At 43.8% G+C, this 18,516-nt stretch overlaps 1 protein-coding gene across 1 annotated transcript in view; it reads right to left on the reverse strand.

Moving 5' to 3' along the window:
- Positions 1-7,688: 7,688 nt before the first annotated feature.
- LOC139457918 (trehalase-like) overlaps positions 7,689-18,516 on the reverse strand; it is a 22,054-nt gene continuing 11,226 nt past the window's right edge. Inside the window, exons 7-14 of the mRNA XM_071239258.1 lie at positions 17,447-17,539; positions 15,350-15,589; positions 15,189-15,238; positions 14,199-14,396; positions 11,731-11,963; positions 10,978-11,202; positions 10,181-10,234; positions 7,689-8,235 (exon numbers count right to left, since the gene is read on the reverse strand). Of these exons, the coding sequence (XP_071095359.1) occupies positions 8,071-8,235; positions 10,181-10,234; positions 10,978-11,202; positions 11,731-11,963; positions 14,199-14,396; positions 15,189-15,238; positions 15,350-15,589; positions 17,447-17,539 (1,258 nt within the window). The 3' untranslated portion in view covers positions 7,689-8,070. The remainder of the gene's footprint in view (positions 8,236-10,180; positions 10,235-10,977; positions 11,203-11,730; positions 11,964-14,198; positions 14,397-15,188; positions 15,239-15,349; positions 15,590-17,446; positions 17,540-18,516) is intronic.

Genomic DNA, 18,516 nt, shown 5'->3' on the forward strand with positions numbered 1-18,516 from the left:
ACTACAAAGCCCGCACTACTCGCATAACCATCTTTTTAAGGTGTTCGAGTCTGACTTGCATATCATGTGCCCTGAGGTACCATTTTGATTTGTTGAAAACATATCAGACCATGATCACATGTTGACGTGTGAGCGACTGGCGTCCTCGTCTATTAATTCTATAGCCTTACCTCTAACATATCACGAGTTCTCCAATGTTCCACATTCAGTAACACTTTACAACACAAGCACACAAGCACATAAGCACACAGCACACATTCAGCATCCAGCATGGCACGAAGGGGCAAAAGATAATATACCGAGGTTTTTTTTATGTTATTAAAAAAAGAACGAGCTGCTTATTGATTGGTATAAAGAAGGCATACGTTGAAACAAATACAATCCTTACAAATATTTAAGGTGATTATCCACATACCATTTTTTCATCGATAATAAGTAACTACGTGAACAAACACACCAACGTTTATGAAACACGTGCCAACAGGTGAGTGGGAGAGATATGATGCGGACTCGTCACGTGACTTTGATCTTTCCAAGATCATCTTATACAACTGTGTTTTTTATTTACATCATGTATTCTGAAACATTCCATGCCCTTTGTTTTGAAACATACTATCTAATAAATTGAGGTCTTTGAAAGGCATTTAGAAGTGATACACAATAGGAAGAGAATTTATGGATGCCAACTTCTTTATTATGAGGAACACAACGTTTCGGAGTATATGCTTACTCTTTCAAGGCGTAAGCATATATTCCGAAACGTTTGTTCCTCATCATAAAGAAGGCGTAAGCATATACTCCGAAACGTTGTGTTCCTCATTATAAAGAAGTTGGCCTGATGAAGGAGTAAGCATATACTCCGAAACGTTGTGTTCCTCATAATAAAAAATTGACATCCATAAATTCTCTTCCTTGATAAATTGAGACTATGACGTAAGTGCCTTTCGACATCAAACACATCAACACAAAAGTTTAAAACTCGAAGGCTTGTTGAGGAGGTTTAAACTTGTATCGACGAGTTTTAGACCCGAGGATAAGATTCTATTTATCCTCCAAAAATCTATCTTCCAACTTTTGCAGTTTGTAGCAGTAACAGCCAGTGTTCTGACTTTAAAAGGTACAGCAAACCAGCTTCAGAGGTTTAGAGATGAGTGATGTAATGTAATGACGTCACAATGGTCCGCAAAGCTTTGTGATACAATTTCATTGCAGGAATATATCCACGTATATATGGCTTGAACTCTCCCATGCGATATCTCCGTTGGAAGCTACCATTTGAATGAACAAACCTCCAGGTTCTCCCTCTTGAATCGAACAAATAATGAATTCTATATGTCTTAATAAACGTACTGTTCGAAGACCCTTGCACATAATCCAATCAGAAGCCGTAAAAGGTGACTATGCTTGTCGTAAAAGGCGACTAACGGGATCGGGTGGTCAGGATCGCTGACTTGGTTGATGCATGTCATCGATCCCAATCGATCGATGCTCATGATATCAATCACTGGAATGTCTGGTCCAGACTCGATTATCTACAGACCGCCGTCATATAGATGAAAAATTGCTGAGTGCGGCGTAAAACAACCAACCAACCAACCAACCAATCAGAAGCAGCTCCTATGTAAGTCATTATAACCACTGATGCCATTCTTCCTCGACAGGCACTCCCCCACCATCAGCAGCCGGTGTTGCACAGGGAACCGTATCATCTATGAATGGACCCCAACCAAACAATCAAATGTTTTCTCAGACCCCCTTCAAACTCCCGAATCCATATGCCCAAAACATGCAGAGCGCTTTCCAACAAATAGCAAAACAATTTTCTTCATCTGGAGCCAATTCGAATCCTTTTGGCGGCAATTCGGGTTCCTTTGCACCCAGTTCAAGTCCTTTCAACCAATTTCAGCAACGTCAATGGCCACAAAATATGCAGAGTCCATATAACATGATCCAGCCACGACAACAGAACCGATGGCCCCAGCAGTTTAATCCTTATTCTAAGCCTATGGGTTTCAATGCTGGTTTTGGAGGACCACTCGCCCATTTTAATAACATGCAGCAACAACGACAAAGGCAGCAACAATCACAGAGTCCTCCCATGGCCAACCCGGCGTTTGCCCAGATGGAACTAAAAGGAAAGCAGAACCTCATGTCCAACCTCATCAGCTACTACAAGAGCAACTTCGGCTGCGTTGACGCCATGAAACACACCCCTACTATGATGCGGTTCGCGGCGGCGGGCCAGTTCTCCCGGGGGTGCAGTGCCGCAGCCAATAACACCTGTCAGCTTGTTAACTTTAAGAAACACCCGAACACTCTGATCACCAATCGCTTTATTGGGCAGAGCCAGCAGCAGATTCTTCAGTTTCTGAACAATCTTAACCCCTTCACCGCCATGACTCAAAACATGGGTGGTAGTCCCAACATTGGGATGGGTGGTATGAATGGTAATATGGGTAGAATGGGTGGTATGGGTGGTATGGGTGGTATGGCAGGTGGAATGGGTGGTATGGGAAGCGGTATGGGTGGTATGGGAGGTGGTATGGGTGGTGGTATGGGTGGTATGGGTGGTGGTATGGGAGGTCTTATGGGTGGTATGGGAGGCGGTATGAGTGGTATGGGAGGTGGTATGGGTGGTGGTATGGGTGGTATGGGAGGTGGTATGAGTGGTATGGGTGGTGGTATGGGTGGTATGGGAGGTGGAATGGGAGGTGGTATGGGTGGTATGGGAGGTGGTATGAGTGGTGGTATGAGTGGTATGGGAGGCGGTATGGGTGGTATGGGAGGTGGTATGGGTGGTATGGGAGGCGGTATGGGCGGTATGGGTGGGGGTAGCTCTCAGAACCCAATGTCAGGTCTGAGCGGGTTTATGGGCATAATGGGCGGGATGGGTGGGATGGGTAGAAGGGGTGGCATGGGTGGCATGGGTGGCATGGGCATGATGGGAAGGGGCATGATGATGAGGGAAATGGCTGGAGCAGAACTGTCAGAGTTGAGAGAGCAGTTACTTCCCTTCCAGTGCCAGGAAGTGGGGATTACACCGGCGATGACACTTGGCATGTGCTGCCCCGGACCAGGTAAGTCGATCGGGTGGTTTGCTCCGTCCATTGTAGGGACTGAAACCATCACAAACTGATGATGCCCACGTGACGTGAACCGTGAATTGGTCACCAGCAAACGTTTGCTTGTCCAAAGTGACGACTTAATGGCTCGGTGTGTCAGGCTCCATTGGCAGCTTGTACCCCGTACGCCGTACTAACACGGCAATATAGACCCGTGATTCCGGGGTAGAATAGGTCTTCAGCAACCCATGCCTGCCGTAAAAGGCGACTATGCTTGTCGTAAAAGTCGACTAACGGGATCGGGTGGTCAGGCTCGCTGACTTGGTTGATGCATGTCATTGATTCCAATGGCGTGGATCGATGCTCATGATATTAATCACTGAATTGTCTGGTCCAGACTCGATTATGTATGAAGTTTCATATGTTCTCCTTGTTAGAAAACTCGAAACTAGAAGTTACACATTATCTGTTGCTGATCCCTATAATCATAATCGCTGGTCCCTATAATCGCAGATAATCTGTTAACCTGTGTAGCTCTTGCAATTGGCTCTTAGAAGACGACGTTATTTCCTCTACCAAGTAAAATGTCTAAAACGTTTCAATATCACGCTGAAGATATTTGATACCTAAGCAAGCAAGTTGGATTGTTGAAGATAAAACGTTTTGCCATACAACCTAAACACGTTTATACGCCATTACGCGGCAAAATATCACAATAACTATTCCAGAGATACAGATTATCTGCGTATCTGCGTACAATACCCCCCAAAGTATTCAAAACCCAAACACTTTCAATTAACTTGCGTACAGAAACGCATGCATTAATTGAAAAACTCAAATCTATAAAAACAACATGCGTAAAAATCCAATGAAGCTTTTTCAGCATGCGTACAATGGAGTTAATTTCCGAAACACAATTACGAGATAATTTACTTTCCGCGTCAACCCTAAATTTAGAACCGTTATATTTAATCTTAAACATTCTTAATTTTTTTTTGAAATCTCAAAATGTTAGCTCATTTTGGAAAAAAAACAATAGTGATGAAATAGATGAGTGAAAACATATTGGTTATCCAATGAAAAATGTAATAACCCAATTAAAATAGAAACCTTCTAATAAAAACTCAATTGCTCAAAAAGTTATTTATGATGTAATTATACAAGGCAGCAATCACAAGGGAATGTGTTGAATGTCAATATTACCATCCGTCTATTGAAAACTTAAGCAGATCTCAAATCTTCATATAGATGACTAAACATTTGGAAGAAAACCTAAAACGCAAAAAGTGAGTGAATATGGTTTTACGCCGCGTTTAGCAATATTCTAGTTATATCACGGCGGGAGACAGAAATGGGTTTCCTACAATGAACCCATTTTGGGAATCAAACTCGGGTCTTGGGCTTAACGAGAGAGCGCTTCAATCACCAGACTACATTCGGCTCCAAATAAAGACGTGGCCCAGTCGTCTAAGGCGCCACGATTCGCTGTGCAGAGTTGCGCCCCTTGGGCACGCCAGAAACCTATGATGGTGGGTTGGAATCCCGGTTCGCCCCGATTATGTTTCTAGGTTTGTCAGCACCATACCCGTGCTCGTGGGTTTCACCAAAGTGGTAAACGTCTGAGACCTGCATCACTTCGGGCTTTCCTCCCACATTAAGCTGACACGCCGCGATATAACTGGAATACTGTTAAAAGTGGCGTTAAACCAACTCACTCACTTCAAATACAAGGTACTTCACAGTGACTAAACAATGACACAAATGACCATTGTAAGATATATCCAAAAACTATTGCATGAATAATACTGATATCATAATATCCGTCATAAATGTCTTTTTTAACGTGTATTTTCTAATCTTACAGTCAACATCTCACCGACAGCGCAGGCAAGTCTCAACGCATTAGCTCAGTAAATTGATACCTGTCTCGTCCCAGTGAGCGATTGTGCGAGTTCGTGATGGCGGAACTTGTAAACTGTGGATCGGCGCACCCGAAGTGCTGCTCGGATAGCGAGACCGTCTGGTTAACAGATGTCGAAGTGTCAACCTAGGGACACTCGGAGAACGTGATATGACGTCTTTGCGCGGCTCCAGTATGGTATCGGTGCTGAAAGTGGAGGATAGCGTATATCCAATGTCCTTGCAAGGAAATACATATGCTTGACACATATCAAAAATAAATTATGAAATGGCTTTGTTTGTTGAATCTATTGATATTACCCTGACTCGATTTTCTACAGGGGGCACGGGTGGCTCAGTGGTCTAAGGCGCCGCGATTCGCTGTGCAGAGTTGCGTCCCTTGGGCATGCCAGAAACCTATGTATGTGGATTCGAATCCCGGTTCGCCCCGATTATGTTTCTAGGTTTGTCAGCACCATACCCCTGCTCGTGGGTTTCACCAAAGTGGTCAACGTCTGAGACCTGCATCACTTCGGGCTTTCCTCCCACTAAAGCTGACACGCCGTGATATGACGAGAATACTGTTAAAAGCGGCGTTAAACCCATCTCACTCACTCGCGATTTTCTACAAGTGGCTGTAATAAAGCTAAAATATTGTCGATTGCTGCTCTAACAACAAATACAATTTATTAATTTGGTCCCTGGGTAATTGGGAAATAAGTGAGTGAGTATGGTTTGCACCGATACAGGTTATACCAAGTAGTATCGGTGTAGAGGATAACAAGGATGCGCTTAAAACAGTTTACCATTTGGGGACTAAAACCGGAGTGAGTGAGTATGGTTTTACGACGCTTTTAGCAATATTCCAGCAATATCACGGCGGGGGACACCAGAATTGGGCTTCACACATTGTACCCATGTCGGGAATCGAACCCGGGTCTTCGGCGTGACGAGCCAACGCTTTAACCACTAGGCTACCCGACCGACCCGACTAAAACCGGTACTCCGGAGAATAGGGGATGCTGGTTTGGTTGGTTTGAGATGAGTTTGGGCAAATAATCAAGACTGATTGTTATCTTTTGCTGGCATTTTCAACTTACAACTTAAAGAAATACATTAAGGAAGAGAATTTATGGATGTCAACTTCTTTATTATGAGGAGCAAAGGCGGCAATGGTGCTGGTGGCGTTCAACAGAAGACTGCAATTTCCCTCTTTGGATACGTCCTGTGGCGCTGTTCCGATCGGCAGCGCTGAGACTTGCCATTTTCGAACTTGCAAAATGTTGACAATTGAATGACAAATTATTGGCTTATGCTTGCCTATCTATAGCCACTGCCACGTGTTACGAATGTCATAATTTACACGTGCATTTTGCTTTACTGTTTTCCTCCATGGCATTTTTAAACAAAGGTGAAAACAATGCCGTTTAAGACATTGCAAATCGACAATGGCTGCGTTTTGACGCACCGTTTGTCGAATATCAGGCAACCAACATTTTCCAATAATATATATCCAACTTATATACCGGATTTTTGTGTAGTCAGGTTCAATGAACTATATACTACCTGTGCGGGGTTTTTTAAGCGTGTATTGCTTCCGAAACAAACATCAATTTCTATATGCATAAACAATAACATTCACTTCGACTGTATGACAAGAGGGCTTCAACTTTCCAGTAGTCAACTTACACTTAATGGCGAGCAATATTCCCGAAGCTGCAGCCTTTGGTGTTTACATTTCACATTTGTTGAGATACAATCGAGCATGCTCTTTCAACCAAGAGCCTCATGCAACTCTTCCTCAGAAGTTGTTTGATCAAGGTTGCAACATTTCCAAACTTGACGCATCAGTGACAAAACATGTCCGATGCAATTTTCTTTTTTGACTTGTACCATATGTGTTTTGACAGGTGAACACATGACTTGCCTTTGCATGTGTTTGTGACGGGTGGCATCGGTGGGGCACCTGTTATCATCACTATTTGACACAGATTCATGAACACATGCTCCTGATATAGGAGGAATCGTACATTCGATCCTGCTTTATTCACCAGTATTAATATTCAAGTAGTGAGTGAGTGAGTGAGTTTGGTTTTACGCCGCTTTTAACAGTATTCCAGTTATATCGCGGCGTGTCAGCTTAATGTGGGAGGAAAGCCCGAAGTGATGCAGGTCTCGGACGTTTACCACTTAGCACGGGTATGGTGCTAACAAACCTAGAAACATAATCGGGGCGAACCGGGATTCCAACCCACAATCATAGGTTTCTGGCGTGCCCAAGGGATGCGACTCTGCACAGCGAATCGTGGCGCCTTAGACGACTGGGCCAACCGTGCCCCCCACAAGGTGAAAGAACTGACATACTGTTTAAAGGGGAGTTATGATTGCTGTCCCACTATGATTAAGGTGAGGTGAGGTGAGGTGAGGTGAGGTGAGGTGAAATGGGGTTTAACGTCGCGTCCAAGATTATTGCACTTATATAGCGACGTGCATGCACGTGTGTTTGTGTGTGTGGCTGCTTGTACTAGTCCGGACTGATGCCGATTTATAGTGCTAGCTCACTGAGATACCATGCCGCAGTTTAACATGAATACCCACTCAGACACAGTATACTGACTCCGAGCCGACCAGTCCTTGTTTTAGCCCCTTTATTCCGAGCGCCAGACAGGGTAACAACAAGTACCATCGCTGGTATGACGCTGCCGGGGATGGAACCCCGGACCTTCCGCTCTCCGGGCCGGCATTCTACCACTAGACCACGGCGGCGGTCTCTATGATTAAGGAGACGATGAAGGAGTTTTTCGGGTTTAAATGAATCTACTCCGGAGAGGGGGCTGGGTGTAAAGCTGCTTTGAAATTGAGTGAGTGAGTATGGTTTTACGCCGCTTTTAGCAATATTCCAGCAATATCACGGTGGGGGACACCAGAAATGGGCTTCACACATTGTACCCATGTCGGGAATCGAACCCGGGTCTTCGGCGTGACGAGCGAACGCTTTAACCACTAGGCTACCCGACCGCCCGCTTTGAAATTAAAATCTACACAAGACATAGATAGATATCACTGATTATGACTCTGGTTATACTGCAACTGGAACGCCCTGTCGCCCTCAGTAGTAAAACAACACGTGCATCACGAGGACCAACACGTAAACACAAGTCAACATGGACGGCCTATTTCCTGGCGCGTCAGATGTCGTCTTATCTGTTGTCAAGATGTCTCCATGGCGACTGAGTAAGTCCAGCACGACTCCATTTGTCCACCCGAAGCCAGTCTAGGGAAAGGAAGGATGATACGAAATATATACACGTACAGGTACTCAACAAACATAATTAGAAACACAACCATGTGTTATTATAAGGGTAACGCTTTTTTTCAGGGCATTATCATTTGTAGAAGTCCGAGGTTTTCCATGAACTGCCCGACGAAGGAGGGCAGTTGAAAAGACCGAGGGCTTCTGCTAATGATAATGCCTTGGAAAAGAGCGTTACCGTTATTATAGCTAAAATGGATGGAATTTGTTATCAGGTAAAAAGAAACAACATCGGTTTTGAAACATTTACTGCAATCAACACGAATGTCACTGACCACATTTTACAAATTTGGAAACGTCATAGAACAAATTAGATGACGTCACTATAATACGTGACGTCATTTTCTCTACCCTATGACGTCATCTAACATCTTGATAATGGTCCGTCGTCAAGCAATATGAGGGCATTATCAAGTTACAGTGGCCCGCTCATTTCTGATAACGTGCGGGCGGTTTAATGATAATTCTATCAACTTTAGCTATAAACTGTCATAGCGACCTTGTCGGGACAATATGTGTCTGACGGAACATTTAATTACAAAGGCTATTTACCATGGCCATGTCTGGAATCACTTCATTGCCATTAATGATCAGAGACAAACCCCCATTCCTAATCACCATGACCCCGTTGTATTGTACATCACAGTCAGCCAACCTGATCAAGCTATGCAGCAGCCACTTCTCATTAATTACTGGGCCCGTGAAGATCCGGGGGTAGAATAGGTCTTCAGCAACCCATGCTTGCCGTAAAAGGCGACTAAGGGATCGGGTAGTCAGGCTCGCTGACTTGGTTGAAGCATGTCATCGATACCAATTGCGTGGATCGATGCTCATGATATCAATCACTGGAATGTCTGGTCCAGACTCGATTATTTACAGACCGCCGTCATATAGCTGGAATATTGCTGAGTGCGGCGTTAAACAACAAACCAACCAACCAACCATTAATTACTGTTGTTTATATTAACCTTAGTAAAGCTGGCCTTCTAGGCCGTATTAATATCACACGCACACAAAAAATATCACCTCCGATCTAAAAACCCAAACCAACATAATCACACAAAAAATCACGCCACTCCCTTCCTCCATTCGTCTCTCCACCTGCGGCAAAATTCAAAATTCAAAATTCGGTAAAATCTAAATATGCTACCCTAACGCTTCTTTCGGACGCCGAAGACCCGGGTTCGATTCCCGACATGGGTACAATGTGTGAAGCCTATTTCTGGTGTCCTCCGCCGTGATCTTGCTGGAATATTGCTAAAGGCGGCGTAGAATCACTCATTCACTCCATTTGGGGTCAAAGCACACTTAGTGGCCTGGCGGACCCGTTTGCTAAATACTCGTGATGTCAGAAAGCGCACGTAGAAACTCCAAATCATCATCATCATCATCATCATCGACAGAAGGGAAGGTCTCAGCCAGAGCTTAGTGTGAGGTTGCAGGCGAGATGCTCCGGGGCACCGATGCTATACCACTACCGCTATGTCCTGACCTGACACACACCATATAGTACACACTTGTACATCCGCATCACTTGAATGTGCTAATAATTATAATCAACGTTACGGGCCTCTCTAAACCAACGTTTCCCTCAAGATCCGGGTTACAATTGGTCTTCAGTAACCCAAGCTTGTGTTTGTGCTAGGCAGCGACTAACGGGATCGGGTGAACAATTCTCATCGTGTCATTCACTTAATTGTCAGGTCTCTATTATATAGGTGGAATAATACTGAGTTCCACAACAAACGAACAAACTCGGAATTAGCTACATTAAATTAAATCCGACATCATTATTAACCCAACAACGACAGAGGTGACCACCAGTCTTTTAAGAAGAATTTGGACATATTGCATGACAAATTTCATACAACACATGTTCTTTGCGCGTACAACCATCAGACCCTACCTGAATGTCGTATTCACCGCCGCCTCCACGTCTCCCGACGTTGTTCACGTCGTACTGCAGAGAAAGTACAGTGTTTTATTACTTGAACTATATCACCATACCTCCAAGGTATGTGTATGCGCGCGTGTGTGTGCGTACGTGCGGGCGTGCGTGTGTGTATGAGCGCGTGTGTGTGCGTGCGTGCGTGCGTGCGTTCGTGTGAGTGTGTGTGTGTGTGTGTGCGTGCGTGCGTGTGTGTGTCGGTGTGTCGGGGGGAGGGGGGGTGTGCGCGCGTGTGGCTGTGTGCGTGCGTGGGTTGGTATGGGTTTGGGTGTGTATGTGTGTGTATGTGGGTGTGGGTGTGGTTGTAGGTGTGGGTGTGTGGGTGTGTGCTAGTCCAGACTAATGCTCATTCTAAAGTACTAGCCCACTGATATATCACTCGGACACAGCATACTCCGAGCCGACCAGTCTTTTTTTCAATCCCTTTAATGCGCCAGGCAGGGTAACAAGAAGTACCATCTTTTAACATGGCGCGGCCGAGGATCGAACCACCGACGTTACGCACTCCGGGCCGACACTCTATCCACTACACCACAAAGGCGCTCATGATGGAACAATGTCACTTACCACACACCTGTCACAATATTCTATGATGTCTGTTCAAAGGGGGATGTAGCAGTTGATAGTTCGTCACCGGGGCTCGACAGAACACATGCATTAGGACAAACAATAAAATGGTGGCTTCTTGTTTTTCCAAAGTGTATCCCAGTTATCAAGGACAAGTTGTACTATTTCTATGACTAAAATATGCATACCTTCTCAAACATGTGGTTGGTATTTTTCCAGCCTAGATAGTTAGTGTACACCCAGCTCTGGGCGAGTTGTGCTGCCAAGGCTTTTGATTGGCTACGTCTGCCTTCAGCTAATGATGCAATGATCACGTGTTGTAATGGCGGCCATGCATTGGGCAGATCCCACTGTTGGCCAGTGTTTGACAAGGAAGTGGGGACGCCCCCTTCATAAGCTAGCACTTTTTGTTTCTGAAAATAAAGATAGTATTACAGATTATTACCCTCGAGTATTTCCGTACATAAATATCAATGTCAGAAATACCAATTGTATTATGCGATACTTTGGCGACGGATCTGATGCTCCCTTTATCATATAATATGATGTTATTCTTAAAATAATCGACCCGTGAAGATCCGGGTTAGAATTAATCTTCACCAATCAAAGCTAGCTGTAAAAGGCTTGAATGACAAATATGTGACTGTGTTTGTTTGTTTGTTAAACGCCGCACTCAGCAATATTCCAGCTATGTGACGGCGGTCTGTACATAATCGAGTCTGGACCAGGCAATCCAGTGATTGACATCATGAGCATCAATCCACGCAGTTGGCATCGATGACATGCATCAACCAAGTCAGCGAGCCTGACCACCCGATCCCGTTAGTCGCCTCTTACGACGAGCATTGTCACATTTTATGTTAAGAATCTGACGCACTTAATACGAGAAGACAAGAAGCCCTTAACAGTATGAAGGAATTTTAAAGATACCAATAGTTTACCTCAAGATAACTCACGACCTTCTCCTCCATCCCCTCACGCTCTGCATCGGTGTTGCCATAGCAACCAGCATACATAGGAAATATGTTGGACGGGAAAAAATAGTCCCGCAGGGATTGGTTGGGAATGTAGTAATCCTGCCACACGCCTTTTTCCTGATTCCACATCACGTCTTGTATTGCATCTTTGCGCCGCTCATATCTCTCCGAATAGTACCGGTATTTTACATTATCACCTGCATAGATGAAGAGTAGAATAGAATGGACCAAGAAGTGTCTCGTTACTAAACATTCAGAAGTCAATAGAAAATAAACACTCAATGCCATATAGAAAGTGGTCAAATGTAACAAATGTTATCCAATGTATAACATTTGTTACAATAGAATATACTACTAGCCTGTTTTTTTAAGGTTTCTTGACATTTCAAACTGATAAAACTGCATTTTATATTATTTCCGGGGTCAGATGTTACAACACTAGTTTAAAAGTCAAGTTTAGGTAATGCACTATGCCCTTGTTGGTCGCGATCGGATTGTCTGCCAACAATGCAGTGGCGAACTTGCTGTAAATAAAAGAACACTTGCTGAACATTTCAAACTGGTAAAACTGTATTATCCGTGTACAGATAGCACAGCAATAACGTCTAAATGAAGACTAGATTAATGTCAATTAATTTGATATTGTTTAATTTTACTAGGTAATGCACAGTTTCACAATCCGCTCTCCTAGCTGTTGTTGGTCGGGTTTCTGTCTGAAAGGCACTTGCTGTAAATAATCTAGAATATAACACGATGTAAACAAAGAAACTTTGCTTATTTCTTCATCTTGTGCCCCGGCTTAGGTTTAAAGTGTTGGAATCTATTGCAAACATGTGTGAAGTTTACAAGAACATTAAAGCAAGAAAGCTGACGAAAATGAGTCTGCATATTTGTGTAATGAAGTAAACTTCCTGTAACCAGCCTCATTCCTCTCCAAGCAAGACTTGAAGATATTGAAGGGGAAAAATTGACTTCTAGCTATTCAAGTAAAGATGTGAACTGTACTTCTCACTGGAGAATGTCAAAGAAGAAGAACAAGTAGATCGCATACTTCTGTTCACTGGTGATGAAGGACTAAAAGCATACAACTCACTGCAGAGGAAAGGAACAAACCATCCTCATCGTAACCGGCTGTTGGGGAAGAGGCAGAAGCTGAAGCCGAAGTAGAGGCTGTTGTTACACAAAGAGGACGATCAAACAGAGGAAGGGGCAGATCACACTCTCACAATCTTTAATGCACTTAGCACTGACCACAATGATCCAGGAGCAAGCTTTGAAAACCACTAACCATGGAAACCCAGACACTGATTGCATCATTGTGGATTGCGACAGTCAACATCCGCTTTGAAGATCGACCATACCAACTGGCAACGCTCAAGCGGAAAGTTGATACAGTAGCCCAGGGAATCCTTCTCGTACCCCTACGTATATTCCGACGCATGTTCCCAAGGAATCTGGACGATGAAGGAATCCCACTACCAGGTCCTACCAAGCCAAGTTCAACAACACCCCGCGCATATAACGGCACTGGGATCACTCAATATCTAAGCATGGCTATCCCCTGCGAGTACAACTCGGAATAACGCGCACTCCCAACAATAAAGGCATGTCCCCTTTAACCAGGAAGATACCAGTCCCCGACCAGTCACAAGTTGACGACCCGTGAAGATCCGGGGTAGAATAGGTCTTCAGCAACCCATGCTTGCCGTAAAAGGCGACTTACGAGATCGGGTGGTCAAGCTCGCTGACTTGGTTGATGCATGTTATCGTATCCCAATTGCGTGGATCGATGCTCATGATACCAATCAGTGGATTGTCTGGTCCAGACTCGATTATACAGACCGACGTCATGTAGCTGGAACATTGCTGAGTGCGGCGTGAAACAACAAATAAAACAAGTAGACAGGTCACCGAGGTCCCCTGTCCGACAAGAGACACCAATGCGACACTGGGTATCATCGAACCACCTTCATGACTAGATCCGGTAGTGAGGTTCATTTCCAAGACATTTCAATGAGTGACTGTAAAATGACTGTAAACGGAACAGAGCAAAGGGGACGTAACATATGGACTATATTGTAACAACATCACTACTCCATAGTACCATTCCTGGCGTAGGGATACGGACCCAGCCGCACTATTTGTATCACCATCTTGACCAGTAAACTATGGAGCTAGCACATGCTCTCCAGTTGTTTCTTGCATGAGTTGGAAACACTCTCAACAACGAAGTACCAGTGCATCAAGAATGATTGCAATTCACAGCATTTCTTTAGTATAATCAATATTTAGTTTCACAGCCAGTCAAGTTTTAGAAAGAAGTGTTTTCAAATAAATATTTTCTTTCAAAGAAGCGATACCACCGGCGGTCCAATAAGAATGCAAAGTACTAACTGTGATGGAGGATATATGGTATATCTACATCAATCTACCTGTTATGTTGAAGAAGCGCGCCAGGAGTCTCTCATTCCTGCACAAGATGCTGTTCAGGTCAACAGGAATTATGTCTTTGATAACAGTAGTGTTTAGTCCCATATTTGTCTCGTCTTCGCGCGAGAACCAACGGCTACTGAAATCCCAGCCACTCTCAGCGGCAGATGCCAGGTTCGAATAGATGTTGGACGCTTGTTCTGAAACACAGTTGGGAAGCTTCGTTAAATATGATTCAGCGATATTCCGGCTATAAGACGGCACCCCACTGGGATGCCATGGGACAGTTATAAATACGGATATGCCCCTCCAACCTTGCTTATCTTCAGTTGTCTCCCGGGGCGGTCGGGTAGTCTAGTGGTTAAAGCGTTCGCTCGTCACGCCGAAGACCCGGGTTCGATTCCCGACATGGGTACAATGTGTGAAGCCCATTTCTGGTGTCCCCCGCCGTGATATTGCTGAGAATATTGCTAAAAGCGGGGTAAAACCATAATCACTCACTCACTCACTCACTTCAGTTGTCTCCCCTTCTCACATTCAGTTCTCTTCCCTGCTTACCTTCGGTTGTCTCCCCTTTTTACCTTCAGTTGTATACCCTGCTTACCTTCAGTTGTCTCCCCTTCTAACCTTCTGTTGTCTTCCCATCTCACCTTCAGTTGTCTTCCTGCATATCTTCAGTTATCTCCCCTGCTTACCTTCAGTTGTCTCCCTTTCTCACCTTCAGTTGCCTCCCCTGCTTACTTTCAGTTGTTTTCACTGCTTACCTTCTGTTATCACGAGTCTTACCTTCAGTTATCCCCCTTCCTTACCTTCAGTTGCCTCCCCTGCTTACCTTCAGTTGTCTCCCTTCCTTACCTTCAGTTGCCTCCCCTGCTTACCTTCAGTTATCCCCCTTCCTTACCTTCAGTTGCCTCCCCTGCTTAAATTCAGTTGTTTTCCCTGCTTACCTTCAGTTATCACGAATCTTACCTTCAGTTGTCTCCCTTCCTTACCTTCAGTTACGTTCCCTGCTGTTTTCACGTCCTCTGCGTAAGACTCGGGTCTGACAAAAAGGGAAAGAGCATGATGTATGTTTAATTTAATGTAAACATGTACAACAAAAAAACCTTCCATAATCATAAGAAATCTTGATATACAATAAGTGGCGGTGTACCTGGGAGTGTTGGTGATGGTTCTATACTGGTTCAAGGTGTGGTTCCTCCCGTCCACCTGCACCTCCACGTTCCTGTTGGTCATCCAGAACTGGTACTCCCTCTCCAAGGGACCAAGTGCTCGTACAAGGGCATCCATGTCCTTGCTCACGTCGTAGTAGCTCTCTACCATCCACGCCAGCAGAGGCGGCTGAGACCGCTTCTTATAGTACACCCGGAAACCGTTGGGGATCAACCCGTATCTGTGGAATGTAAACATACCAGTTCACTCTTCACTGGTAGAAAAAGCTTGGAACGTTCATTTCAAACCTTCCATCTGTCAAGTGACCCCTTTTGAAAAATGTCCAATGACGTTTTAACCAGAATCACTTTAAACGTTTTAGATTGCATATCGACTGGGTATTCTCGTTCATTGACGTTTTATATTAAGCATTGCTTTAAATGGATATCTGGAAGATGGGTAACCCCCCATATTTTTGTTTAGGTTTGGATAGGCCACTGACTGTCAATGACTAAGAAATTCTCCACCATGCCCATACCTGTCAATGATGAAGATGTCTCGTTTCCATTGGTCAGTAAGTTATTTCTTGTCTCCTTTCAAGTTTACATGAAAGAGTACCCTTATCAAATGCAATAGTTTGGGTGCTTACTGACACTGAATGATAATGATAACATGAAATGTAGAATATGCAATGAATCTAATGAGACTGTCCAACACATAGTCTGTGGATACCCAGCATTGGCACAAACACAGTATCTTAAGCGGCATGATGGCGTGGCTCGATCCTTTTATTACCGTCTTCGCCAGACTCAAAGGTCCATCTATGGTACGATCCAGAATGTGTAGAGGGCTTCATGGAAAATGATAATTATAAAATTAGCTGGAATATACGGTGGCCCATAAGGGACATGGAGTCTGTTTTTCAATACATGTATTTTGATATTTCAATTACTTTTATGGCAACCTTTTGCAAATTAACACAATTTGTCATACACATATGTGATAAATCACGTATAAAAACTACTGAAAACATGGAAAATGTACTTTCAAGTAGCTATAGAATCGCTGAAATGTGAAGCGAAAATGTCAGAAACTAAAATGGAAAAGTAAAAAACCAAAACGAAAAGGTCAAAAACGGAAAGGAAAATGTCAAAAACAAAAACGAAAATATCAAAAACAAAAATGAAAGTACAGAAAACCGCGGTGGAAATAGTTTTCTGTATTTTCATTTTAGTTTTTGACATTTTCGCTTTTGTTTTTGACATTTTCGTTTTGGTTTTTGACTTTTCCATTTTAGTTTCTGACATTTTCGCTTCACATTTCATCGACTCAATAGCTACTTGAAAGTAACAGCGACTCAATAGCTACTTGAAAGTACATTTTCCATGCTTCGGTTGTTTTTATACATGATTTATAAGATATATGTATGAAATATTGTGTTAATTTGCTAAAGGTTACGATAAAAGTAAGTGAAACATCAAAATATTGAAAAACAGACTCCATGTCCCTTATGGGCCACCTTAGGAATAGGCCCGTACATATACAGCCTTAGACCTTTCCAGGCCAACAAAGCTGACATTGACCTTTTTTATAAATCCAATAGAATCATTTATATTGTTGAATTCTCTGTCCCTTGACACTAATGTTATTGACAAGAAAAACAGTCAAAAATGGCAAATATGCGGACCACGTTGACGAAATGTCACGCTTGCATCCCGAGTACCAAATTGTCCGACTCCCCGCTGTTCTCGGTGCCTTAGGTTTGGCACCTCCCAATCTGTTGTCTGACATTGGGAGAGTACCCGGGTTTGCTGCCAGGAAGAATCTGGGTAATGCAGAAGATTTCAGTTTTAGGGAGTCTTCACATTCTTGGAAAAGTTCTAGGTGGGTTCGACTTGGTAGCGCTTATTTGGGTGAGATCCCATTCGCTGTCTGGGCTGCATGTAAAAGGGGCAAGGGCCCTATGCTGATGATGAACCTAACCTGCCTGACTATGCCAGGATCATCAAAACCCTCTTTATTTTTATCTGTAAAATAGAATGACGGCGATGATGATCCGAATCAATAGCGTGTACATGATGAACATGCCCCTCCCTACCTGTCAATGATGAAGAAGAAGTTTTCCAACATGCCTCTGACCGTCTGAATCATCTCACAGCGGAGAAGTCCGTGTACTACCCATAGCGAGTCCCTGGCAACATAGGACCGTCACAGGATGTTTTAGATTTTCTTTTATATATATATATATATATATATATATATATATATATATATATATATATATATATATATATATATATATATATATATAAACTTCACAATCCTAAAATTTTAACATTTTGACCAGTTATCATTGTGGGCCCTTATTGTGTATTTAAACAGTGATGGCCACGTATTGTCTTCAGATAACACCCGTTTTTGTGCAGGTGTATCGATCAAAATCATGTGCACAGCACTATAGTTGCAAAAGTGTTTTTTCGCGTGCAACTGGTCACGTGGCCTTAATGCCGCACGTGTTTTCAGCCATACTTGTTAGTAGTCATTAAAATAAAACACACACACAAGAAAACAAAAGTCTTTACGGCCATTTGTCATGCCACGCCTTTCAAATGTGCAACGTGAACGTGCCATTGGCATATTGCAGACGGGAACGTCCGTAGCTGAAGTCGCAAGGACGACGGGTTGTAGTCGACCGATTTTTGACGGCTACATCAACCAGAAATGAACTGTTTAGGGGTAGACAGAGTGCGCAAACTGTTCGTCTGAGAACTGCTCACCTTCATGCACGACGGCCATACTGCGGGCCGATTCTGACTCAATTACACAGACGTCAACGTCAATTGTGGGCACAGCGACACTTACGATGGACTCAGAGGAATTGGAATCAAGTCGTCTTTAGTGATGAGTCCCGATTTTATCTTCGATTTGCTGATGATAGGGCGAGGGTGTGGAGGCGCCGTCATGAACGTTACGCCCAGTGTTGTGTACAGGAAGTTGACAGATTTCGAGGCGGAAGTGTCATGCTGTGGGGTGCTTTCTGTGGCAATGCACGTTCCAGGCTTCTTGTCATCCGTGGCAACCTCAACGCTGCTGCTTACCGCGACCAGGTACTGGCACTAGAACGTCTGCCTTTTATGGCAGCACATGGACCCGGTTTGATCTTCCAAC

Source organism: Haliotis cracherodii, unplaced genomic scaffold (assembly GCF_022045235.1).
Source record: "Haliotis cracherodii isolate W230 unplaced genomic scaffold, xgHalCrac1.p SCAF_12, whole genome shotgun sequence".
Lineage (NCBI taxonomy): Eukaryota > Metazoa > Mollusca > Gastropoda > Lepetellida > Haliotidae > Haliotis > Haliotis cracherodii.